The following is a 20,399-nucleotide window of genomic DNA, read 5'->3' on the forward strand; positions in this document are numbered from 1 at the left end:
CTTTATCCCTTGGGCCAAATCTGGACTTGTGGGTATTTTGAGGACTACTGTTTCATTGGGACACAGCCATGGTCATGTGTCTCTGTATTGTCTATGGGGGCTTTGGTGTTATCATGGTATTGCTGAATAATTATGACAGAGACCACGGGAGGCCTTTTGGCCCATAAAGTCTAAAATATTTTTAGACCATCTATTCTTTCATGGAAAAAGTTTGCTGATCCCTGCTGTAGACCCATCATCTTTAGTCTTCTTGACCATGACCTACAATAAACACATTTGCCAAAAGACCTGCTATCTACACACACACACACACACACACACACACACACACACACACACACGTATATGGATTATATACACAATAAAATTTGCAAAACAATATTTTTGCTAAATGCAATGCCCTCTGATAGTTTCTAAACTATTTCTTAAAGCAGTTCATGATATTATATTAATCTCATGACCCCTCCCAGAGGAATCTCAATCCATCTTTGAAAAAAACTCTACTCTAGAAAAATCAACCAACTGGCCGTTTACAACACATGTCCTGTTCTCCCACCTCTTTTTGTGCGGGGTGGATGGTTCTGGGGCTGGCTTTGAACTTGTGATCTTCCTGCCTCAGCCTCCTGAGTTGCTGGGATTTCAGGCATGCACCACCATGCCCATCCCACCTTCTTTCTTTTTCTTTTTCTTTTTTTGGTTCAGGTATTGAACTGGGGCTTAACAACTGAGTCACAACTCCGGCTCTTTTTATATTTTATTTAGAAACAGGATCTTGCTGAGTTACTTAGGGCCTCTCTAAGTTGTTGAGGCTGGCTTTGAACTCATGATCCTCCTGCCTCAGCCTCCCACTCCTGCACCCAGCAGCCCACCTCCTTTCTTGACATCACTCTATCGGGCAGGGCCTTGTGTGTGTATGAATGCTCTCCGTTCCTTAGGCATTCACTTAACTTCCATTTTTTTTCATGAAATCTTCTTTAAACCCCCAGTCTAACTTTTTCCTTTTCTTATCTCCCATAGCATACTTTTCTATTGTGGCACTTCAAAGTTTCTGCTTTGTAGACCAGTCATCTGCGCATCTTTCTTATTATTCTTAAGGGTGTGGTCTTCACTTTGTATTCTCCACACTATCCAATACAGTACCTCATATGCTGGAAACACTAAATAAATGTCTATTAAGTTGAAATAAGCAAATATTTACTACTAAGACTTTAACATAATTTGCACATGTAATATTTTATCCCCTTAACTGAAGAGATTATAAAGTACATGATATTTTTTAAGCACTCAATAAAGGTTTATGAAGACAGAGAGGAAAAGATAACCTGGTTATCCTTACCAGTTTTCACTCCAGTTGCTAGGTTTGTGCTATTATACCCACCAATGATCAGAACTATTGTATACAATAATTTGTAATTTTTGAGTTTTTGAGTTATGGTCTCTGGTATAAGTACTCAGAACACCAAGGAGGAAGGAACTTGTTCTATTTCTTAGGCCTTAACTGAAAAAGGTCTTAGCAACTTCAGCTGTCTGAAGCAGAGCTGCCATCTGCACATTCTGAGCTCAGACAGTGGTACTTGGAGAGCTTTATGTGGTCTCTTTTTTTGTCCAAGGAAACAAGGAGGCATGCAGTCTCTCCTGGACTGTTAATGGTAATGCTGCTAAGGTCTAATTGATTTTGGTTAGAAAATATCCCATGAGTTCCTTCATGAAGTCTAGTATGGCTGGAAACACTATCATTCTGATTGCTTAAAGTGGTTTTAAGCTGACTATTTCCCCAACCCTTCCCTCATGTGAAACAAAAGCTTCAAGTCCCTGGCTAAAAACCTCTCTTTGTTTTAGCACAACCCAAGAAGATTTATTCTCAGGAATTCAAGTATGGTTTGATAACAGAAAATTGATCTTATTTCATTACACTCACATAATAAAAGGAAAAAATATATATTAATATGTCACTAAATCAAACAAGGCACATGATAAACCAACAGCTATTTCTAATAAGGTTCTCAGTAAAAAAAAAGGAATAGAAAAGCTAAGCTGCATGAATCTGATATTGTTCCAATTTGAAATCAATGATTAAAATAGATGGCAAAATACAAAATCCATTTTCATTTAAATTATGAACTATCACGGTTAGTATTTAATATTATTTTCAAGGTGATAGCTATATAACAAGAATATAAAATAAAAGATATAAAAATTTAAAAAATACAAAAAAAGTTTTGGTCATAGATTATATGGCTGTATACCTTGAAAAAAAAACATCCAAGATAAAGTGGAATTTTTGGGAAATAAACTACTATAATAACAATGTACTAACTGGGGAAAAACATATTAGTAGTTTATTAATGTTTTCTCTTTACATAAGCACTAAACGAATTGGAAAGGAAAATGAAGATAGAAACATCAAAAATCAAAGTTATTGAAAAGCTCTTTAGGACATGTAATCCAGTTTCTTCAGTGAATAATTTAGAAGGAGAAAACTTATAATGGAGAAATGCAAATTGAGAAAGACTTAAACATACATAGTAACCACTTACACAGTAAGATCTTTTGTTTCCTAATAGGAACAAACTTTTGGAGGTTAGAGGAGAAAGAAAATGGAAAAAAATATGAAATTACATTTGCAGTTCCATTTCTGTACTCTGTTTTGAATACAGAAATTTGCAAGAGATAGTTTTGCAATCCTAGCAACAAGAGAAGGCCAGGAAATCTACAGAAACTCATCAGAGATGTAACATCACAAGGCAATAAATTCTAAAAAGTGACAAGCCATTTCACAAAAACCATCTCACCTTTGGCAGAGCACAGGAGAACAAGGAGGCCACCATAACAAGAAGACAATAAGAAATCGAGTAAGAATGTGTAAAGGTCAAGTGTAGCCAATTACACTAGCTTAAATCATTTGAAGTCCCAGAAATGAGGGAAACACTTTCAAGTTCATTCCCACCGACCTCCACTGAGTGTTCTCAATACAGATCAGGAACATGAAGGGAGACTTGTTGGTGCAAGCATTAGGCAGTAGGAGATGACCAGCTGGTGCTGGAAGACAAACATCAAGCCTGACTACTTCCCCAACCCTTTTCTCATGTGAAACAAAAGCTTCAATCCCTGGCTGTAAACCTCTCATCCCAAGAGTCCAGGCTGCTGGATGAAGGGCAGAAAAAACTATCTGTCCCTAGAGGGAAGGCTAGGAAAACTTCTTGGGCTCAGAATCCTACCGCAATACTAAGCAGAAGTTGCTGCCAGTGCAGAAAGTTCAAGAGGCCGGTGACAGAGCACAATTTTGTGTTATAGTGATGCAGTCACTGCTGTAATTTGAGGATGAAATGGGAATGTTTAAAAAATCTCTGCAGCATGCGGTCCCCAGTTTTATTATCCAGTAAAATATCCCACTTCTGGAGGAATTTTAAGCCTGTAGTTCGATAATATTTATAACAGAAACAATAAAACCCAAACCTTGACTAGATTAACTTAACCTTCCACACTAATACCCCAAAAGAAAAGGTATGCCCATGTCTGGGCATAAGTACTCTTTACCTGCATATGTATCTACTGTTCTTATCCACAAACTGTCCAGCATTTAATAAAAAATTATGAGAAGCACAAAAAGCAAGAAAAAACAAATGATTATCAAGAGATAAAACAATCAACAGAACCAGAGTGAGTCAGAGATGAAATATATACTGGAACTATCAGAGACAGTGTGTAAAATAATCATGTTTAATATGTTAAATAATACAATGGAAAAGAAAAACAACATATACAAATATATGGCTATTTTTTAGTAGAGAGATTAAAACTATTTGAAAAAATTAAAGAGAAATTCTAGAAATAAAACAATATCACAGATGATATTGTTCAATAGACCTATCAGCACATTGAATACAATAAGAATCAGTGAATTTAAAAATATACCAGTGGAGATTACCTAAAATGAAATCCCCCCACCAAAAAAAAAAAAAAATCAGATCAGTGCACACAAGAGTTCCAATGTAATTTCTATGGTCACAAATTATATGACATTTGTGTAACAGGAGTCTGAGAAGGAAAAGAGAGAAAGAATATGAAGGAATATTTGCAAATACAATGGCTGAACATTTTCTAAAATTAATAAATGACATCTCAAGAATTCAGGAGAGTATCAAGCAGGGTTAAGCGCACACGCGCAAACACACACACACACACACACACACACACACACGGTGGAGGCGGGCACTAGAGAAGAGTAGAGTTACCTTAGATTAGGTGGAGGGAAGTGAGGGAGGAGAGAGGAAGGATGGTGAGGATAGGAAGGATAGTAGACGGAAACAGACATTATTGCTTTATGTATGTATGTGACTGCATGACCAATGTGATTCTATAACATGTACACTCAGAAAAAATGAGAAATTATAAATATATCACATGATGTATGATATATCCAAGTGCATAAATGCAATCTGCTGTCATGTATAACCAATTAAAGTTTTTTAATTGCATGTTGAAAATAAAAAATAAAAACAGACATAGAAGGGAAGCTAGAGCAGTACTTTATACAGAATAAAGATAAGGTTTATATCATACTTACTGGAAAAATATGCAAGCCAGAAGACAGTGGAATGACATCTTTAAAGTACTAAAAAGAGAAAAATTTCTTACACAAATTTAAGTGTGATAATGATACTGACGTTATCTGTTTTTTCTGAAGAGCCCTTATATTTAAAGATCCACATTAATATATTCATGAACAGCATAATAAGGCATGGGGATTGCTTTGCAATAATCAGGGAGGTGGGCTCCCTTTGTGGATGAGGACAGAGATAAAGCAAGACTGACCATGAGTTGATGATAGTTGAAACTGGGTAATAGGCACATAGGAATTTATTTTTTTAATTCCATAATAGAAAAAATTTTAAAGAGAAATGTTTAAGAAGTACATAGTGGGTATCATAGCATACATCGTGCTGTCTAATTTTTTTTCCCCTCTAATTAATTCTTCCTCCAGACTTTGATTCACAGAAGGTTCACAGGTCTCCAAACAGGGCTCACAGAACTGCAGGCCCCACCCCCAGTTACTTCAACCCAATCAAACCTACCAGTGCCAAAGCTCTCCTCTCCACACAGAGAGCACCGTCCCGAGTCCATCAGATTTGAGAAGAATCTCCATCCAGCTGGGGTCTCATATACAGGGATCTTCATTGATTTGGCCACTCTGAAAAATGAAATTTGAAATTCAATTCACACACCTCATTTTCTTTCTTTTCTCAGCACCGTAGGTAGGCTTTAAGATCTACTGATTCCATAACTAGATTTCAGAACAGCTTGGTCAGTGTTGACAGTTTTCAGGATGTCAAGCTGTAATTTAGAAAATGATAAATAGCTTATTCCAATCATTCTCAATGTTGTTTTCTCCACAATACAAAATAGGTTAAGATATAAAATATTCTCACATTTGATTTCCTTTTTTAAACCTTTCTTTTTGGTAAGAGTCTCCCTAGGGATATCAGAATCTAAATTAAGTTAATTAAGATGATATTTGGATATAAATATATTGGAATATTATATGACATTATCTACTAAAGATAAATGTACCCATGTCCTATGAAGTAGGAATTACCAATGGTGTTTAGTGGGTGCTGTGGTGGAGTGCTCAGACTCTCTGCCAACACTCATGCACACGCGCGCGCGCACACACACACACACACACACACACACAATCTCTTTCAGCTCTCTCCACATTTTAGTGCTGAACTACTCATTACACCAGCACCTAGGAATGTTGATAGCTGACAGCTCACAGATGTGGCCCCCAATCTCTGCCAAAGACAGAATGTCTCTTCCAAGGTCATTTTCCCATCCCTGTGTCAATGAGGAATGTTCAAAGGCCTTGCCTCCTTGCCCAACTTGATACAACTCTGTAGGGCCATTTTGGCTCCAGAGCTCCCCAGAAATCCGCTGAACACTTAGTTGTGACTTTCTCACTGTCCTATAGTTGTTTGCTATAGTTTGGATCTGAAATGTTCCCAGAGGCCCATGTGGTAAAGATTGGTCCTTGGTGTGGTGCTATTGTAAGGTGTTGATACCTTAAAGAGGTGGGGGCATGTCCTGCCAAAGGGTTGTGAGATGCTGGTCTCTTTCTTTTTCAATTCCTGGCCACCATGAGGTAGGCACCATGCATTCCCATCATGATACACTGACTCTCCACAGGCCCAAAAGGCAACAGGTACTAACCAAACATGAACTGAAAACTGTAAAGCCAAAATAAACCTTTCCTTTTTTAAGTTGATTATCTCAAACATTCTGTTACAGTAATAGCTGATGAACCGTGTTGATGTTGAAGGCAACTTTAATCTCGAAGGTAGAAAGGAATAAATTTCCTGCAAGCAAATTTCTCTCAGAGCTGTTTCCTAGGGAACCCAGTATGTCATGTTACTTGATATTTTATAAGAATCATCATCAAAAGTGATTTATGATAACTGAAACAGACCAAATAAAGGACAACTAATTTGTGATATATAATGTAATCATCTAAATTTCATTGGGAAAAAACTTTGCTTCATGGAACAACTTGAATCTCACAAACATGGAATAAAAAAAAGTCAATAACATCATGATAAAATTCATAAACAGCCAAAAACCAATCTATGCTGTTAAAATTGAGGCTCAGAGACTCTGAGCAGTCAAGTATTTTGCTGAAGGTCCCACAGAGGTAAGAGGCTATGCTAGAACTTGGACCAAAGCCTGTTTAATTTCTGCTCAGTTTACATCAACCATGTTCTCTCTCCAAATGTCTTAATGTTTAAGGAGGGAGATGAATCTCAAAGCATGCTAGGGAATGAGCTGGTATATCACAGGCATTGGTCTGAAGAGTTTTATCTTCCCAATGTGTGAGCAACTTAAAGAGAAAAAAACACCAAATGCCCACCAGCTTCAAGGCTTCATTCTTGGACGGCTATGAGGGTAGAGTGCGTCAGGGAAGGAAATCAGTGAGAGTCTTGGTGCAGAAGAGGAGAAAAGCGGCACATAGGATAAAGGGCACAACCTAAGAACAATTCCTTTAAGTTTAGTTTGTGGCCAGAAAGAGGGAAAAAAGTACCTAGAAACCTTTGCTCCAGGAAACTGAATACCTCCCTTCCATAAACTCCAAATACAAGGAAGGTGCTCAAGATTTAAAAATCGTGTGCTAAACCTCTTGCAAGTTTGTTTTGAAAAGAAGAACCTTTTAGTGAGTTAGGTGTTACTTCAAAGATTCCATCTTCTCTCTTTTTCAATGGTTTAAGAAAAACACAGAATCATGCTTACATCCTGGTGGGACCAATGAAAGGAACCGTCCCCAGACTATAGAGCAAAGGTTAATTTTCAGAATCCTTAATTTTACAATCAGAAGCTCAAGGAAGGAGGAATAAATCCCACAGAATCCTTCTAGGGACAGTGCATAGAAAAACCTGGGTCCAGATTAACTCAGCAAATGTGGATACACACGATTACCAAAAAGAATGTCCAATGTGGGGGCAGAGGTGAGGGTGAAAGAGAGGGTAGAGGGTGTGGGGACATATATTCTCTGACCAAAATATTCTTGTAGGTTCAGAGCCAAGTTGGCAAGACTGAAGGGAGGGGAAAGGATTTCCCCAGTTCCCACCCTTCCTAATTAATCACTGTTGGGTGGTCATTAGGCGCAGGCTGGACTGGAGTTTTAAGGGCATACTTTTATAACTCTGAACCTCAGTTGCAGCTTTGCAGTCTAAGATAACATGGGTAATGAAATTCCAGGATCCTGGGTATGTGTTCATTTGTGTCCTAGGGTCAGAAAGGAATTTCTCTCCCTCCCTCTTCTCCAGAATTTGGGATTCATCCCAAACACAGCATTCGGCAGATACCATGCATAGACTGGTTTCTAGCAGGAAGTCCCTGGAGCCTCTAAAATCCTCCAATAGAAAAGCTCAAAATGAAGCTGCTCCTGCTGAGGGTCTGAACCCCTCTCTGTGTGTGCTAGAGTCAAACATGGGGACTCATTTCCCAGGAAAAGTCAGGGGATGAAGAAAAAAGAAAAATAATCTGGTCCACAATTTTCCTACAAGGGAAAATGAGCCCTGATAACCAAAAGAACATGCTGGAAGTGAGCTCCTCAGTCTGGCTTTCAAAACCTCCAAAAATGTGATTTTAGGATGGACCCAGTCTCAACCTCACTTTCTCCCACAGGACCTGCTGTGTTCAATGCTCCTAACAAACTGAATTTTGCATTTTGTTGTTGTTATATACTGCTTAGTCCTTCTTTATGTCATTCATTTCACCCAAGTTAACCCTCCTCTCCCAATCTCGGTGAAAACCTATCTTAAATGCCCTGTCATCTATAAAGCCTGTCTTGGTCCACTTTGTGGTGCTATAATAGAATACCTGAGACTGGGTAATTTATGAAGAACAGAAATTTACTCTTACTCTTCTGGAGGCTGAGAAGTCAAAGATCAAGGTAGCACCCATATTTGGTTTGTGAGAGTCTTCTTGTGTATCCTCACAGGGCAGAAGATGGGGAGACAAGCTAGCCAAACACAGCATGAAGCCTTAATTCCAGTAATGAGGAAGGAGACTCTCTTCCTGGTCTGATCACCTTTTAAAGACCCACCACTTCATCCTATCACATTGGCAACACTTGAGTTTTGGAGGGCATTAACTCTCAACATGAATTTTGAAAGAGACAAAAACATTTAAACCATCATAGAGCCTGGGGCAAAGCCTTCCAAGGTGGTCAACATCTCACCCCCTCTCATCTCCTCACACAGCCCAACGGCTTCCCACCCTCCCTTGCAAAGAGCTGTGGTCATGTGACTGAGTTCTAGCCAATAGAACTTCTCTTTCAGATCTGGCTATAAAAATTTCCCATCTTCCAGGGGGAGGGAAGAATAGAAGTTTATTGAATTAGACAAAGAGAATGAAAGGAAGGAAATGGGATAAGAATGGGGAAAACAGAAGAATGAATTGGACACAACTTTCCTATGTTCATCTATGAATACAGAACCAGGGTAACTCTACATCACATACAACCACAAGAATGGGAAGTTGTACTCTATGTATGTATGGTATGTCAAGATTCATTCTGCTGTCATGTGTAACTAAAAAGAACAAATTTAAATTTTTTTTAAAAAGCCAAACTTCCCAGCCTCCACGTTCTTTCTCCTTCTGCTAGCTCAATGTGGACAAATCCGTCAGTCTTAGAAGACTGGTGTTGAAGGTGGCTGGCCCACAGATGAAAAGATCTGGATATCTTCTGAAGCACCATTTGAGACAGAAAGTAGGGGGCTAAGTGTTCCTATTTTATGATTAAGTAGTTTCTTTAAAATATAATTTGTTCCTGTATGTCTCATTTAAATTGTGCATTTTGAGAAAGGAGAATTTCTCCAGGTATTATTAATTCATGAGGCTATTAGGTTGAGACAAAGATTTATTTCAGAAATGAAGAACTTAGAGAACTAGGGCAGTGCCAAAATGAGAATCAAATATTTGAGAAGCAGGACACTTTATTTTTATTTTAATAACCAGCTGAAGATCACCCTATTCTTGTGTGAACAAACAGGATGATAGACACAAAAACAGCCTAAGAGTACCCTGAAAGTTCACTGAGTGTGGGGATGCTGACATCTCCATCTTTGTGCCTCCAGTGACCTGCACAATGCAAGCCCATGGTAGGAATTCAAATATTTATTTACCCAAAGCACAATATTATTTTTGTTTTTTGTTTGTTTGTTTTTGTGGTGCTAGAAATTGAACCCAGGGCCTTGTGCAAGCAAGACAAATACTCTTACCAACTGAGCTATATCCTCAGCCCCAAAGCACAATCTCATTATGTGTGAAGATAGCATTTCATACTAATACATATTAATGACTGAATTTGCAAGAATAATCAAATGAACACTGACTGATCACAACAAGTGCATGAGATGCATATCCTGCTACTCTTGGAATTCCACTTCAAGAAAGCCGTGATAGATTTAAAGAGGACAAGACCCAAGTCCCCCTCCCTTTGTTCTATCTAAAAATGTCCCTTTCTTAAGCATCAAGATGGGGCCATGATACTATTTTCTATGCAGAGAATTTTCAGTCCCCTTTTAAAGCCCTCATCTATATAAGTCTAGGAGAAGATATTTGCCAATTTTGTATGGCCTTTACATTTTTAAAATTTCTACAAATCATTTTAAAAGACAAACTTTTGAAAAGCACTTTATACAATTAGTGAATGAATAGAAATGCTCAACATCATTAAAGGTCTGGAAATTGCATGTTAAAATCACAGTGAGAGCCCGGTACAGTGGTGCATGCCTAAAATCCCAGTGGTTCCGGAGGCTGAGACAGGAGAATCCCGAGTTCAGAGCCAGCCTCAGCAAGAGCGAGGTGCCAAGCAACTCAGTACAAAATAGGGCTGGGAATGTGGCTCAGTGGTGGAGTGCCCCTGAGTTCAGTCCCTGGTACCAAAAAGAGACCACAGTGAGAGATCATCACATATCCTCAATCCTAGAGGGAAAGAGTGGTATTGCCAAGTGCTGGTGAAGATATGGAATTCTCCTGTACAGCTGAAGGAATGCATTAATACCTATTGCAGTAAATTTATTCAATGTGGTATATTTCCACATCCACTTATCACAGAACAAAAAGGAACAAAACTTCCACAATGTGAATGAATGTCACAAATATACAGAGGAATAAATACTATCTGATTCCATGAAAATATTGTTCAAAACAGACAAAAACTAATCATTGGTGACAGAAGTCACGATAGCAGTTATCTCTGGGGAAGGGGGAGAGAGCAGTGTTCAGAAAGGGAACAAGGAAGTTCCAGGGGTGCTGCTCTGTTTCTTTCTTAATCATAATAGTAGTTACATGAGTGTGTTCATTTTGTGAAAATTCCTTAAGACATATACTTATGAGCTAAGCCTTTTTGTAAGTCCATTATACTTTAATTAAAAGTTTATTTAAAAGAAAAAGCCCTTTGCAGTATTTATGACTAAATGCATGTTTGAATTAGTCACGTTTACATAATCCCAGGAAACAACTACTGAAGATGGGGTTTAATAGCATTCTGATATGCTGGTGAATGTCTAGCAGACATTTAACAAAACAGCCCTCAAATTAATTCTTCAATATTTTCACATTGATGAGTTCACTCCCAGATCTCTTCTTTGATGTCTGGCACTGCTGGCAGAGGCTGCTCTTTCGAAAAAGGCTTATGTGAACTTGTACTTTGAAAGCCTTTTTAAGGACGCCTGCCTGGCTCATAAATATGAATGAAGCAGAGTTCAGCTAAACCTAATTTTCTAATAGCAATCTTTTTTTTTTTTTTTTCAGTGCTGGGGATGGAGCCCAAGGCCTCACACATGCCAGGCAAGCACTCTCTATCACTGAGCTTTTATACCTACAGCCCTCTAAAATCGATCTTAAAGTTTAATCTTAAATCATTTTTTTTTGGATGGAACAATTCATACTTTCATCTAAAATAAACAAAAAACATAAGGTTATCATAATAAGATGACTACAAAAGTTTCTAAACCACATGTAAACTTGTATTATCTGGGGCCTGTATTATCTCAGTTTAGTCTAAACTTCAAAACTCACACTTTAAATAACACGGTCCTTGACTGGATCAAATGGGATCAGACACAATGAAAAGACCATACTCTAACAATTGCAAAAAGTTTGCCGAGTTACAACATTATCACTGTTCTTCGTATTGGATCTTTCACTTGACCTCAGGGGAACTGGATATATCATCCACCGAATATTCAAAAGGAAAAGCAAAAGATAACTGCATGTCTCATACTCCCTCTAGACCTTGGGATAGTGACCAATTGTAAAACACACAAAGGTAGATTCCAAACCTAGGGGCCTTTGTTGCTTTATCTGGATGAATCTGTGCTTTCATTAGGTAGGTATCCTGGGGGGGAAGTAGGGGATCTTTCCAAGCGAGATTTAAAATTTTGTCAGGCAATATAAGGCAGACAGATTTTTGAAGATGCTGACTTTACTTGAAAGAAAAAAACTTGGCTTTAGAAAATTGAGCAAAGATCCAAGAGAAAAAATATATATATACTTGAAACTATCACAGGTTCACTCTCTTAAACTAGTAAATTATCTGGAACCCTATTCATGGGAAATTAAGTGTCTGTGTTCATAATCTTGATGCTTGAGCACTTTGATGTAAACTATTCCTGGTTCTGATTATTTTTTTTTTAAGTTGTTGAGGGGCTAGGACTGGGGAACTTTAAGTCCCAAGTCCTCCAGCTAAATTAAGAGAGATTCAGGAGACAATTAGATTCCCATGAGACTGTGCTCAGAATGGAGAAACATGAGTCATCCTCTTATCATTTTGTTTTGTTTTGCTTTGTATTTTATAGCTTATGCAGAACTCTTAGTGAAGCTTTACAAAGCCTGTATAATACCTTTCAAAGATTCAAAAGCAGCTCATCCACCTCTATAGACTAAAAGTGATCAGAACTGAAATGACAGCTTTGACCCAGGAGGTAAGACATTTCAGTACTATGAAGCTTTTTATGTTTTTTAGAAACATCTTTGTTTGTCTTCTGTCCTTGATTCAATCAGCATTTTGTCCTGGATAGTATCCTAGGAAACTTATGGAGTCGGCATCTTATAAGATCAGAAGGAAGGGATGCCCAGGCTTTGGATAGTAAGTGAATATACAGCAACTGCAAATAGACACTCACTAAAAGGAAGAACAAAGACCAGGGAAAACTAGTGTTCATATAATGCTGTGTCACCATTCTAGGAATAACACAATAATTCTGTGAGGCAGAAGTTTGCCCTGAAATGTTGTGGCATGATCCATTTCCTCAAAGCAAACATCTGGTCCTTGCTCTGCTATTTCATATTGGATTAAGTTTCAGCAGGTCAATAGAGACCTCAGTGTCTGTGCACAGTGCTCGATGATCCCATTTCTGGCTTAAAATTCTTAATTTAAATCCCCTTTTTAGTCTAAAATTTGACAGAAGAACATTAGCAACCTACTCCCATGGGCAAATTAGAATTAAGACTTTGAGGGGGAAAAAAGAAGGATAAGTAGACTATTCCATGAGCTCAGTCTAAATATAAGGGAAATTTGATAAACAGCGTAGATGTGGCTCAAGCGGTAGCGCGCTCGCCTGGCATGCATGTGGCCCGGGTTCGAGCCTCAGCACCACATACAAAGATGTTGTATCCGCTGAAAGCTAAAAAAAATTTAAAAAAAATAAGTAAATAAATAAAAACTCTCAAAAAAAACATGTTTAAAAAAATAAAAATTATAAAAATCTCCATTTGTCAGACACTTAAAAAGGAAGTAAGCTATAGATTGAGAGAAGATACTTGCAATGCATAAAATTGAAGGATGTATAGTGAACCTATATGAAGCCCTGTAAACCAATAAGAAAAACTCAAGTGACCTAAGTGTTTCAGAGAGGAGGAAAACTGGTCAATCTGGAAATAAAGAAATGAAAATACAAACAACATCTAGATGTGATGCCATGCCCAAAATGCTTAGAATAAAGAAAATGAGAGAATAAGTGAATCAAAAAGTGCTGATGGACTGTCATGAGAAAAGAGAAACTCAAACGTTAGCTATAGAATCATAACTTGAGACATTTACTTTACAGAGTTATTTGAGAATTTTCAATAAAATTGATCATGCCCTATGACCCAGCAAGCCCACCTCTAGGTATCTGTCCTAGAGAAACTTGAATGCATGTCCACAATCAAACGTAGTCCAAAGATGTTTATTACAGCACAGTCTGTGACAGAAAGTTAACTTATTATTCACCAGAGGGGAAATAGTACAGTGGGAAATAAACAGCCATGGTTCAAGAGTACCAAAGTATAAAATGCCAAAAAAAAACTACAAAGAAGAAATTATGTACTTTCTCTTGCAATAATATTTAGTTTTTTGTTATCCTGATGACTTTTTCTTCCTCGGGAGTCCAAACGGAAAACACAGTGGTATTTCACTCCTAACTAATAACAAATTTCAGATATTTGCAAATCTAAAGAATTAACGGGCCTAAAAAAAAAAATGATAGAACACCATTTGCCTCAACCTCATCTAGCTCAGAGAAGTAGCCAGGACCCACCGATGTCACCAGAGCCACAGAGAAACTTGGAAGACCTACCCTGTCCCCTAGCTACGCTTTTCAAAGTGGAAGGCACGTCCGTCCGTGCATGGTGGATGGAGCCAGCTGTAATTAATCAGCCTGAGCACCTCCCAGGGTCCTCAGCCAGTGCCTTCCACTTGCATGGCTAGAACTCTAAAGCTTTCTCTTTCTTTTTTAAAGCCAAGACATGGTGGTTGCTTTCTGCGAACAGTGAATATTTCCCCCCTCCTTTCTCCTGCTAACAGTCTACCGACATCACACAGAAGAAGTCACCAGCCCTGCATATGGTTTCTTAGACTCATCTTTAGCTCCTTTAAGGAGTTCCTGTTTCTTTGACAAGAATAAGATGGAAAATCTCTGAGGGCCAAATCTTCTCCATTCCAGGAGGAGATGCCCGGAGCAGGGCCACATGCAAACCTTCAGATTCCCTGGAGAGGAATGCGAGTGGCACCTGTCCACGCTGGTTCTGGAATGCTGTGGCCTGGACAACACATTCCACCTGACCTTTCATTTCATCACGGAAATCTGATCTGTGTTCTAATGGATGACTCAGACTGCGGCTTCCGTGATGCCAGATCAAGTCACCAGGCAGCCATCTCTGGGGAGGGGGGACGGTGTTCTAAGAAACTGAGTGTATAATCAGGGACGTTCAGGCAGCTACTCTGCCTGAAAGGTTCCTCGTTCAAGGCTGCATTTAGCCTTCCCAGGATTTCCTTTTTCCTCTCAGGATTGAGCTTAATTTCAACAGCAGGCCTGAGGAAAAGCCATCCCATATCACTCTGCTCTGATATGAATTTATCTTTCAAAAAACACTTTAGCGTAATGGCTCAGTTATGAGAAAAAGCAATATTGAAAAAGTTGATGTCTTTTTGTGGAAATGAGACTTGTACACCCAAAGGTAAAGCTGAGTGGACAGGAAGGGCAGGCAAACATGCATGGCCTAAGGAAACCAGTCCAAACACCTTGGCATGGATGGGTGAGCGGAGGGAGCCCGAGTCCCTCCCAACTCCACCCCTTCCTTAATGGTGACCTTGGTTAAGTTACTGAAACTCATTAAACCCAGGTCTTTCACCATCCAAATGAAGAAACAAGGCATGCCCTTGCTCAGTGAAGACCAAGTGGAATGATGACTGGGAGGCGCTGAACTCTCAGAGCCCTCCTTGGACATCAGTGGTGGTTGGGAGTATCATTGCCCACCCTCTTACTACTTCCTGCCTCACACTCTTACCCCTGCCATCACAAAGCCTCTTCTGATGGCTCTTCCTTCAAACACCAGGCAGCTTGAGATCCTTGCACACATCCTTCACATAGGTGGGGATGCTCTAGTCTCAATGAGGATAACAACAGGAAGAGATGACTTACTCCATTTGAGGAATTTGAACAAATTTTAATGCAAGAATCATTTACATAGGTATATGAGTGGAGATGTAAAATACAATGGAAGTCCAGTACCCCCAGACAAGCACTGTTGGGTCTACCAGTCCCCACCCAAACATTCGTTATTGGAGTCAGAGACAACTATATGAAGGGCCTTCCCAGAAAAGCCATGAGCAGAGGCACACTGGCAGCCTATGAAACCCTGTAGGGAGAGAAATAAATAATGAATTTCTTCCCTTGGATATTTTAAGAGTTACAAATTAAATCCAGATTCAATTAGAATCTGGAGGGAAGGGGAGCCTATTGAAAGTTTATAGGGGGTCAACCTGCCTACCAGAGGGCTAGGAGAAGGATAAGGAGGGAAACTTTGAAGCAAATTGAAGATACCAGTACAGTCTTCATCCTTTCCCACTGAATTCAGGCTATGTCCTTCCTTTCCTTCTTTGTACAACCCCAGACACCCCAGCAACTCAGCAAAGGGTACTGCGTTCAGGACATCTGACTCCCTCTCCAATCTGGGAGGCCCTTGAGGGTTATGAATCTACTGGGCATAGAGTGAGTGCTTAAAGACATTTGTTCATTTCCTACAAACATGACGGGGTCCAAAAAACATATTCCTCCTACATGGGTGCAAAATGTAACTTAGATTCCCAAACTGGGTCCTTAAGATACCAGTGGGGGCAAATGAATGAGGTGATTGAAAGTTTAGGATAAAATTAAGTGTCAGTAGGTGAATTTCCAAGTGGATAAAAGTTTGAGAAGGTCTATAACCTTACTTCTAAAGAGTACAGCTTGTTAACGTACTAACTACTAACAGTGCTGTAAATTTAGTGTGAAAAGGTAGAAGAGTGTGATAAAATTGGCCTCTCTTGGTCCTTTTTCCTTTTATTAAATTGTAGATTGACACAATGACTTTATTTTATTTATTTATTTTTATGTGGTGCTGAGGTTCGAACCCAGTGCCTCACATATGCTACCACTGTGCTACAACGCCAGGCACCTCTCTCTGGATCTTTGAGGGATTTCTCAGAAATCATCTTGCTGTAACACTTCACAAGGAGGGTACAGTACACATTTCTCAGATTTACTGAGAGCCCCTATGGTGTTCAGCACTCATTGGGAAGAAACTGGACAAGATGAACATACCATATATTCTTTATTTGACTACGGCAGGGGTATGGCTCAAAGGAATTTACTCCCATTGAGCATACTTGAAGGGCGAGGGCAAAGGAAAATATGCCAGATGCACTCAATTCAATCACATCAGGGATTTTAAGCAAGATGCCTTTTCCAAAGAAGTCAAGATTCTCCCCTTCTGAATCCTGAACTGCAAGAATCCCTGAGCTCAGCAGAGACCGGCATCCCAGACGGAAGGCCCACCCTGGACCTGGCCCAGTGAAGCCATTCAGGGACATGGTTGCTGCTGTAGCTGACAGGAAGCCTTTTGGTGTCTGAGTGACGCCGGGGTGCAAACCCCAGGAGGTGGTAGGGGGAGAGAAAGAAGGTGGGGAGAGCAGCTGTTTATAGTCAGGGTGACAGTTCTGCCTGCAGCAGAGATAGATCCTCTCTCAGAGGGCCTGTCGTCTCTGAGGGACAGGGACCAGAACAAGTTGGCAAGAACACACAGTTCCTAAGATTAATCGGAGAAGCAGACACTCCCCAGGAAAACGAGAAGCTTCTTCCACTGTCCTGTCCTCCTTCTCTGCAGACCAAGGCAAGGACACAGTTTATCTGTGTAGTTCTGTTTCATGTGGAGGCTGTTGGGGGCTTTCAAGAAACTTCCTAAGGGGAAAAGGGTAGGGAGCTGTGGCTTTAAAAACTGACAGAAAACAAGGAAGTTTGTAAACGAGAGAAGAGCAAAAGGCAGGAAGAAAAGCAAACAGAAGGGTGACAGGGTCTCTGGCTTTGGGAAATGCTGCAGGCTCACAATCATGTGTTAAGGTGGACAGTTGCCTTTAAGTAAAGATCCCACAATCTACAGAGAAAGGATGGAAATGGTGAACGGAGATGGACGGAGCAGGAGAGGCACCACTCTCTACAATGGGCCAGGGCTGAAGCCCACACCCTCTCTTTGTGCTAAAAGTAGTCCTTTGCTATAATTTGGATATTATTGGGGAAGGGGGGGGGAGCAAATACCAGGGATTGAACTCAGAGGCAGTCAACAACTGGGCCACATGCCCAGCCCACGCCCCCAGCCCTATTTTGTATTTTATTTAGAGACAGGGTCTCATTGAGTGGCTTAGTGCCTCCCTTTTGCTGAGGCTGGCTTTAAACTCCCAATCCTCCTGCCTCAGCCTCTCGAGCCACTGGGATTTTAATCCTGTAGGCCTGCGCCACTGCACCTGGCTAATTTGGATTTTGAATGTCCTCCAAAGGCCCATGTGTCGAAGGCTTGGTGGCCAGCCTGTGGCAGGGACAACTGGGAGGTGGTGAAACCTTCAGGAGGTGGAGCCTAGTAGACAGAAGTTAGGTCTTTGGACTGTGCCCTAGAAGGGGACACTAGAACCCTGCCCTCTCCTTTCTTTCTTTTGCTTCCTGGCTGCCATGAGATGAACAAGCTTCATCCACCCCCACACTCCCAGCATGAGGCCACCACAGGCCCAGCAACTTGTGAAAGCAGCAGGGCCAGGAGAACGTAGACTGAAACCTCTGAAACCATGAGCCAAAATAAGCCTTCCCTCCTTCTAAGTTGATGATTTCAGGTGTTTGTTACACTCAAGAGAAAACTGACACACCCTTCATCAAGACCTAATCATTTCCAACTATGCAAAAGTGAGTGCAGCTACGCAGGGGTTGGGGTTGTGGCTCAGTGGTAGAGCGCTCACCTAGCACAGGCAAGGTCCTGGGTTTGATCCTCAGCACCACATAAAAATAAAATAAAGGTATTGTGTCCAACCACAACTAAAAAACAAAATATTTTTTTTTTTAAAGTGTGTGGCACATGAAACTCTTTAGAACAAATGGATTAATGCCATCTGCTAAAACATTATCATAATATATATTCAAATGTAGGGTGTCCTCCATGTGAATATCAATCCCTTGGTATATAGTGCCCTTACACAGTGGACATCCCACCCAACTGCACGCAGCAGTTCTTCATCAGCCTCCTGAATGTGGACAGAGTAGAAATGACTGCTTCCCAGTCCCTTCAGGATATAACTGATATAGGAAAGAGTGGACTACAGCATCCTGAGATGGCTCACAACTGAGGGTGAAAGGCTTTCACTGTCTTTGAACTGTTGAAGACACAGCTTTGAATGGCACGTTTCATTTTTCTCATTTCATTTTTCTCCAACCATGTGCCCTGCCCAATGTCACTGGGTTATGGTAAACCGTGTGTGTATGAGAGGCCCCGCCCCATATCATACCAAACATATTAAAATGCATCCACATCTCACATAAAAATCTTTACTTCTTGCTCCAAAAGCATCTTGAAAGGATTTTTATAATTTTACTTTTGAAATGATGGGGATCCAAGTCACTCATTTAATTAAGTATTGGCAATGATCTCTCATCCTTCGTGCACACTTGAGAATCCTTTTCAAATGAGAAAATATATCCTACAAATTATTTTCAAGTGTTGCGATGATTTCTTGAATACTAAATTTAATAATAAAGTGACAACATGTTGCATTTTATACATGTTCCATTAGGCAGTTAATCATGCCGGCATTGCAGTTTTCTTCATTTTGAAGCTCATGGTTGTTTTCGGGGTCTCTTATATGTGTGGGTTCGCAAATATTAAAGGCCCAAGGTGAGCAACTGAAAGCATTAGTTGAATAGTAAACAGCCCTGTTGCTGGAGGGGGTGTGCACAGCGGGTAGGTGTGTATGTGGGGGCAAGGGAGTAGGATATGACCTTTGTCAGACGTTAGCTTATCTTTTACACAATAAAGTTTTGGGAACAATGCTGCAGTTGTGCTCCAGTATCCCCACAACTTTCTGCATATCCTATACTTATTTGCAAACTTATTTCTGAAAATTCCATCCCAGAATTCTCTGACAGATCCCATTTCCTCTGCCAATATCCAGTGCAGTTAATGATGCTCATCTGGAAAACCACAGACAGATCCATGCAGACTCAGCACACCAACCTAGCATGGAGCTATTGACCATTTCTCCAAAAGCTCAAAACAACGCTTCAAGGGTCAGAACAAGAAATGATGGTTCCCTTGCAACAGATTTTCTAGCTGGATGAAATAAGACAGTTGGGTTTATTTTCCTTCATGAAACCAAATGCGCAAATCCAATCCAAATGAAAGTGGCAAATTGACTTCAGATGATGTAAACTTTGGTTCAACTTAAAGTAAAATTACATCTATGGCAACTCAGATGATGGCCTTCAGGGTCTAACCCAGCACACCAGCTTAGACAAGGTTTCTGTGCAGTTCTGTCAAGCTGGAAAATGTCCTTAGATAAGGGAGCTGATGGAGGTTCAACATTGGGTTTCTTGGAAGAAGCCACTGTTTCTCGTACTTTCTGGATAATAAAAATCACCTGAGGAGATAATTAAAAGTACAAATTCCTAGACCTCTCTGTTGGAACATACTGAGTTAGTAAAGGTTAGTTAGAGCTCAGGTCTATATTTATAACAAGTAGCATTTCTTATTTCTGGAGATTCTCCTTCCTATAGGAGTTATAAAACAGAGAGTTAAGGCACACTATAGTAGTTCCCCCTTATCAGGGGATATATTCCAGTACCTCAAGAGGATGCCTGAAATTCTGCATTGTACCAAACCCTGTCTATACAGTGTAATGTGTTTTTTCCTATACACATACATCTATCATAAAGTTTAATTTGTAAGTTAAGTATAATAAAAGATAACAATAACTAATAGTAAAATAGAATAATTCTATTAAGACCAAACAAAAAAGTTACAATAACATAGTACAATTATAGCAATCAAGCAACTCTTGTTCT

The 20,399-nt window shown here is 39.8% G+C and overlaps 1 protein-coding gene and 1 long non-coding RNA gene across 3 annotated transcripts in view; one reads left to right on the plus strand and one right to left on the minus strand.

The window, feature by feature from the left end:
- The window catches only part of Pgm5 (phosphoglucomutase 5), a 163,021-nt gene that overhangs the window by 63,236 nt on the left and 79,386 nt on the right, over positions 1-20,399 (minus strand). Inside the window, exon 7 of the mRNA XM_005324092.5 lies at positions 5,076-5,191. Within this exon, the coding sequence (XP_005324149.2) occupies positions 5,076-5,191 (116 nt within the window). The remainder of the gene's footprint in view (positions 1-5,075; positions 5,192-20,399) is intronic.
- LOC144377266 (uncharacterized) overlaps positions 11,836-20,399 on the plus strand; it is a 51,444-nt gene continuing 42,880 nt past the window's right edge. For both annotated transcript variants that reach the window (XR_013438083.1, XR_013438084.1), the window contains exons 1-2: positions 11,836-11,890; positions 12,360-12,485. This is a non-coding gene — a long non-coding RNA (uncharacterized LOC144377266). The remainder of the gene's footprint in view (positions 11,891-12,359; positions 12,486-20,399) is intronic.

Source organism: Ictidomys tridecemlineatus, chromosome 4 (assembly GCF_052094955.1).
Source record: "Ictidomys tridecemlineatus isolate mIctTri1 chromosome 4, mIctTri1.hap1, whole genome shotgun sequence".
In the NCBI taxonomy this organism is placed as follows: Eukaryota; Metazoa; Chordata; class Mammalia; order Rodentia; family Sciuridae; genus Ictidomys; species Ictidomys tridecemlineatus.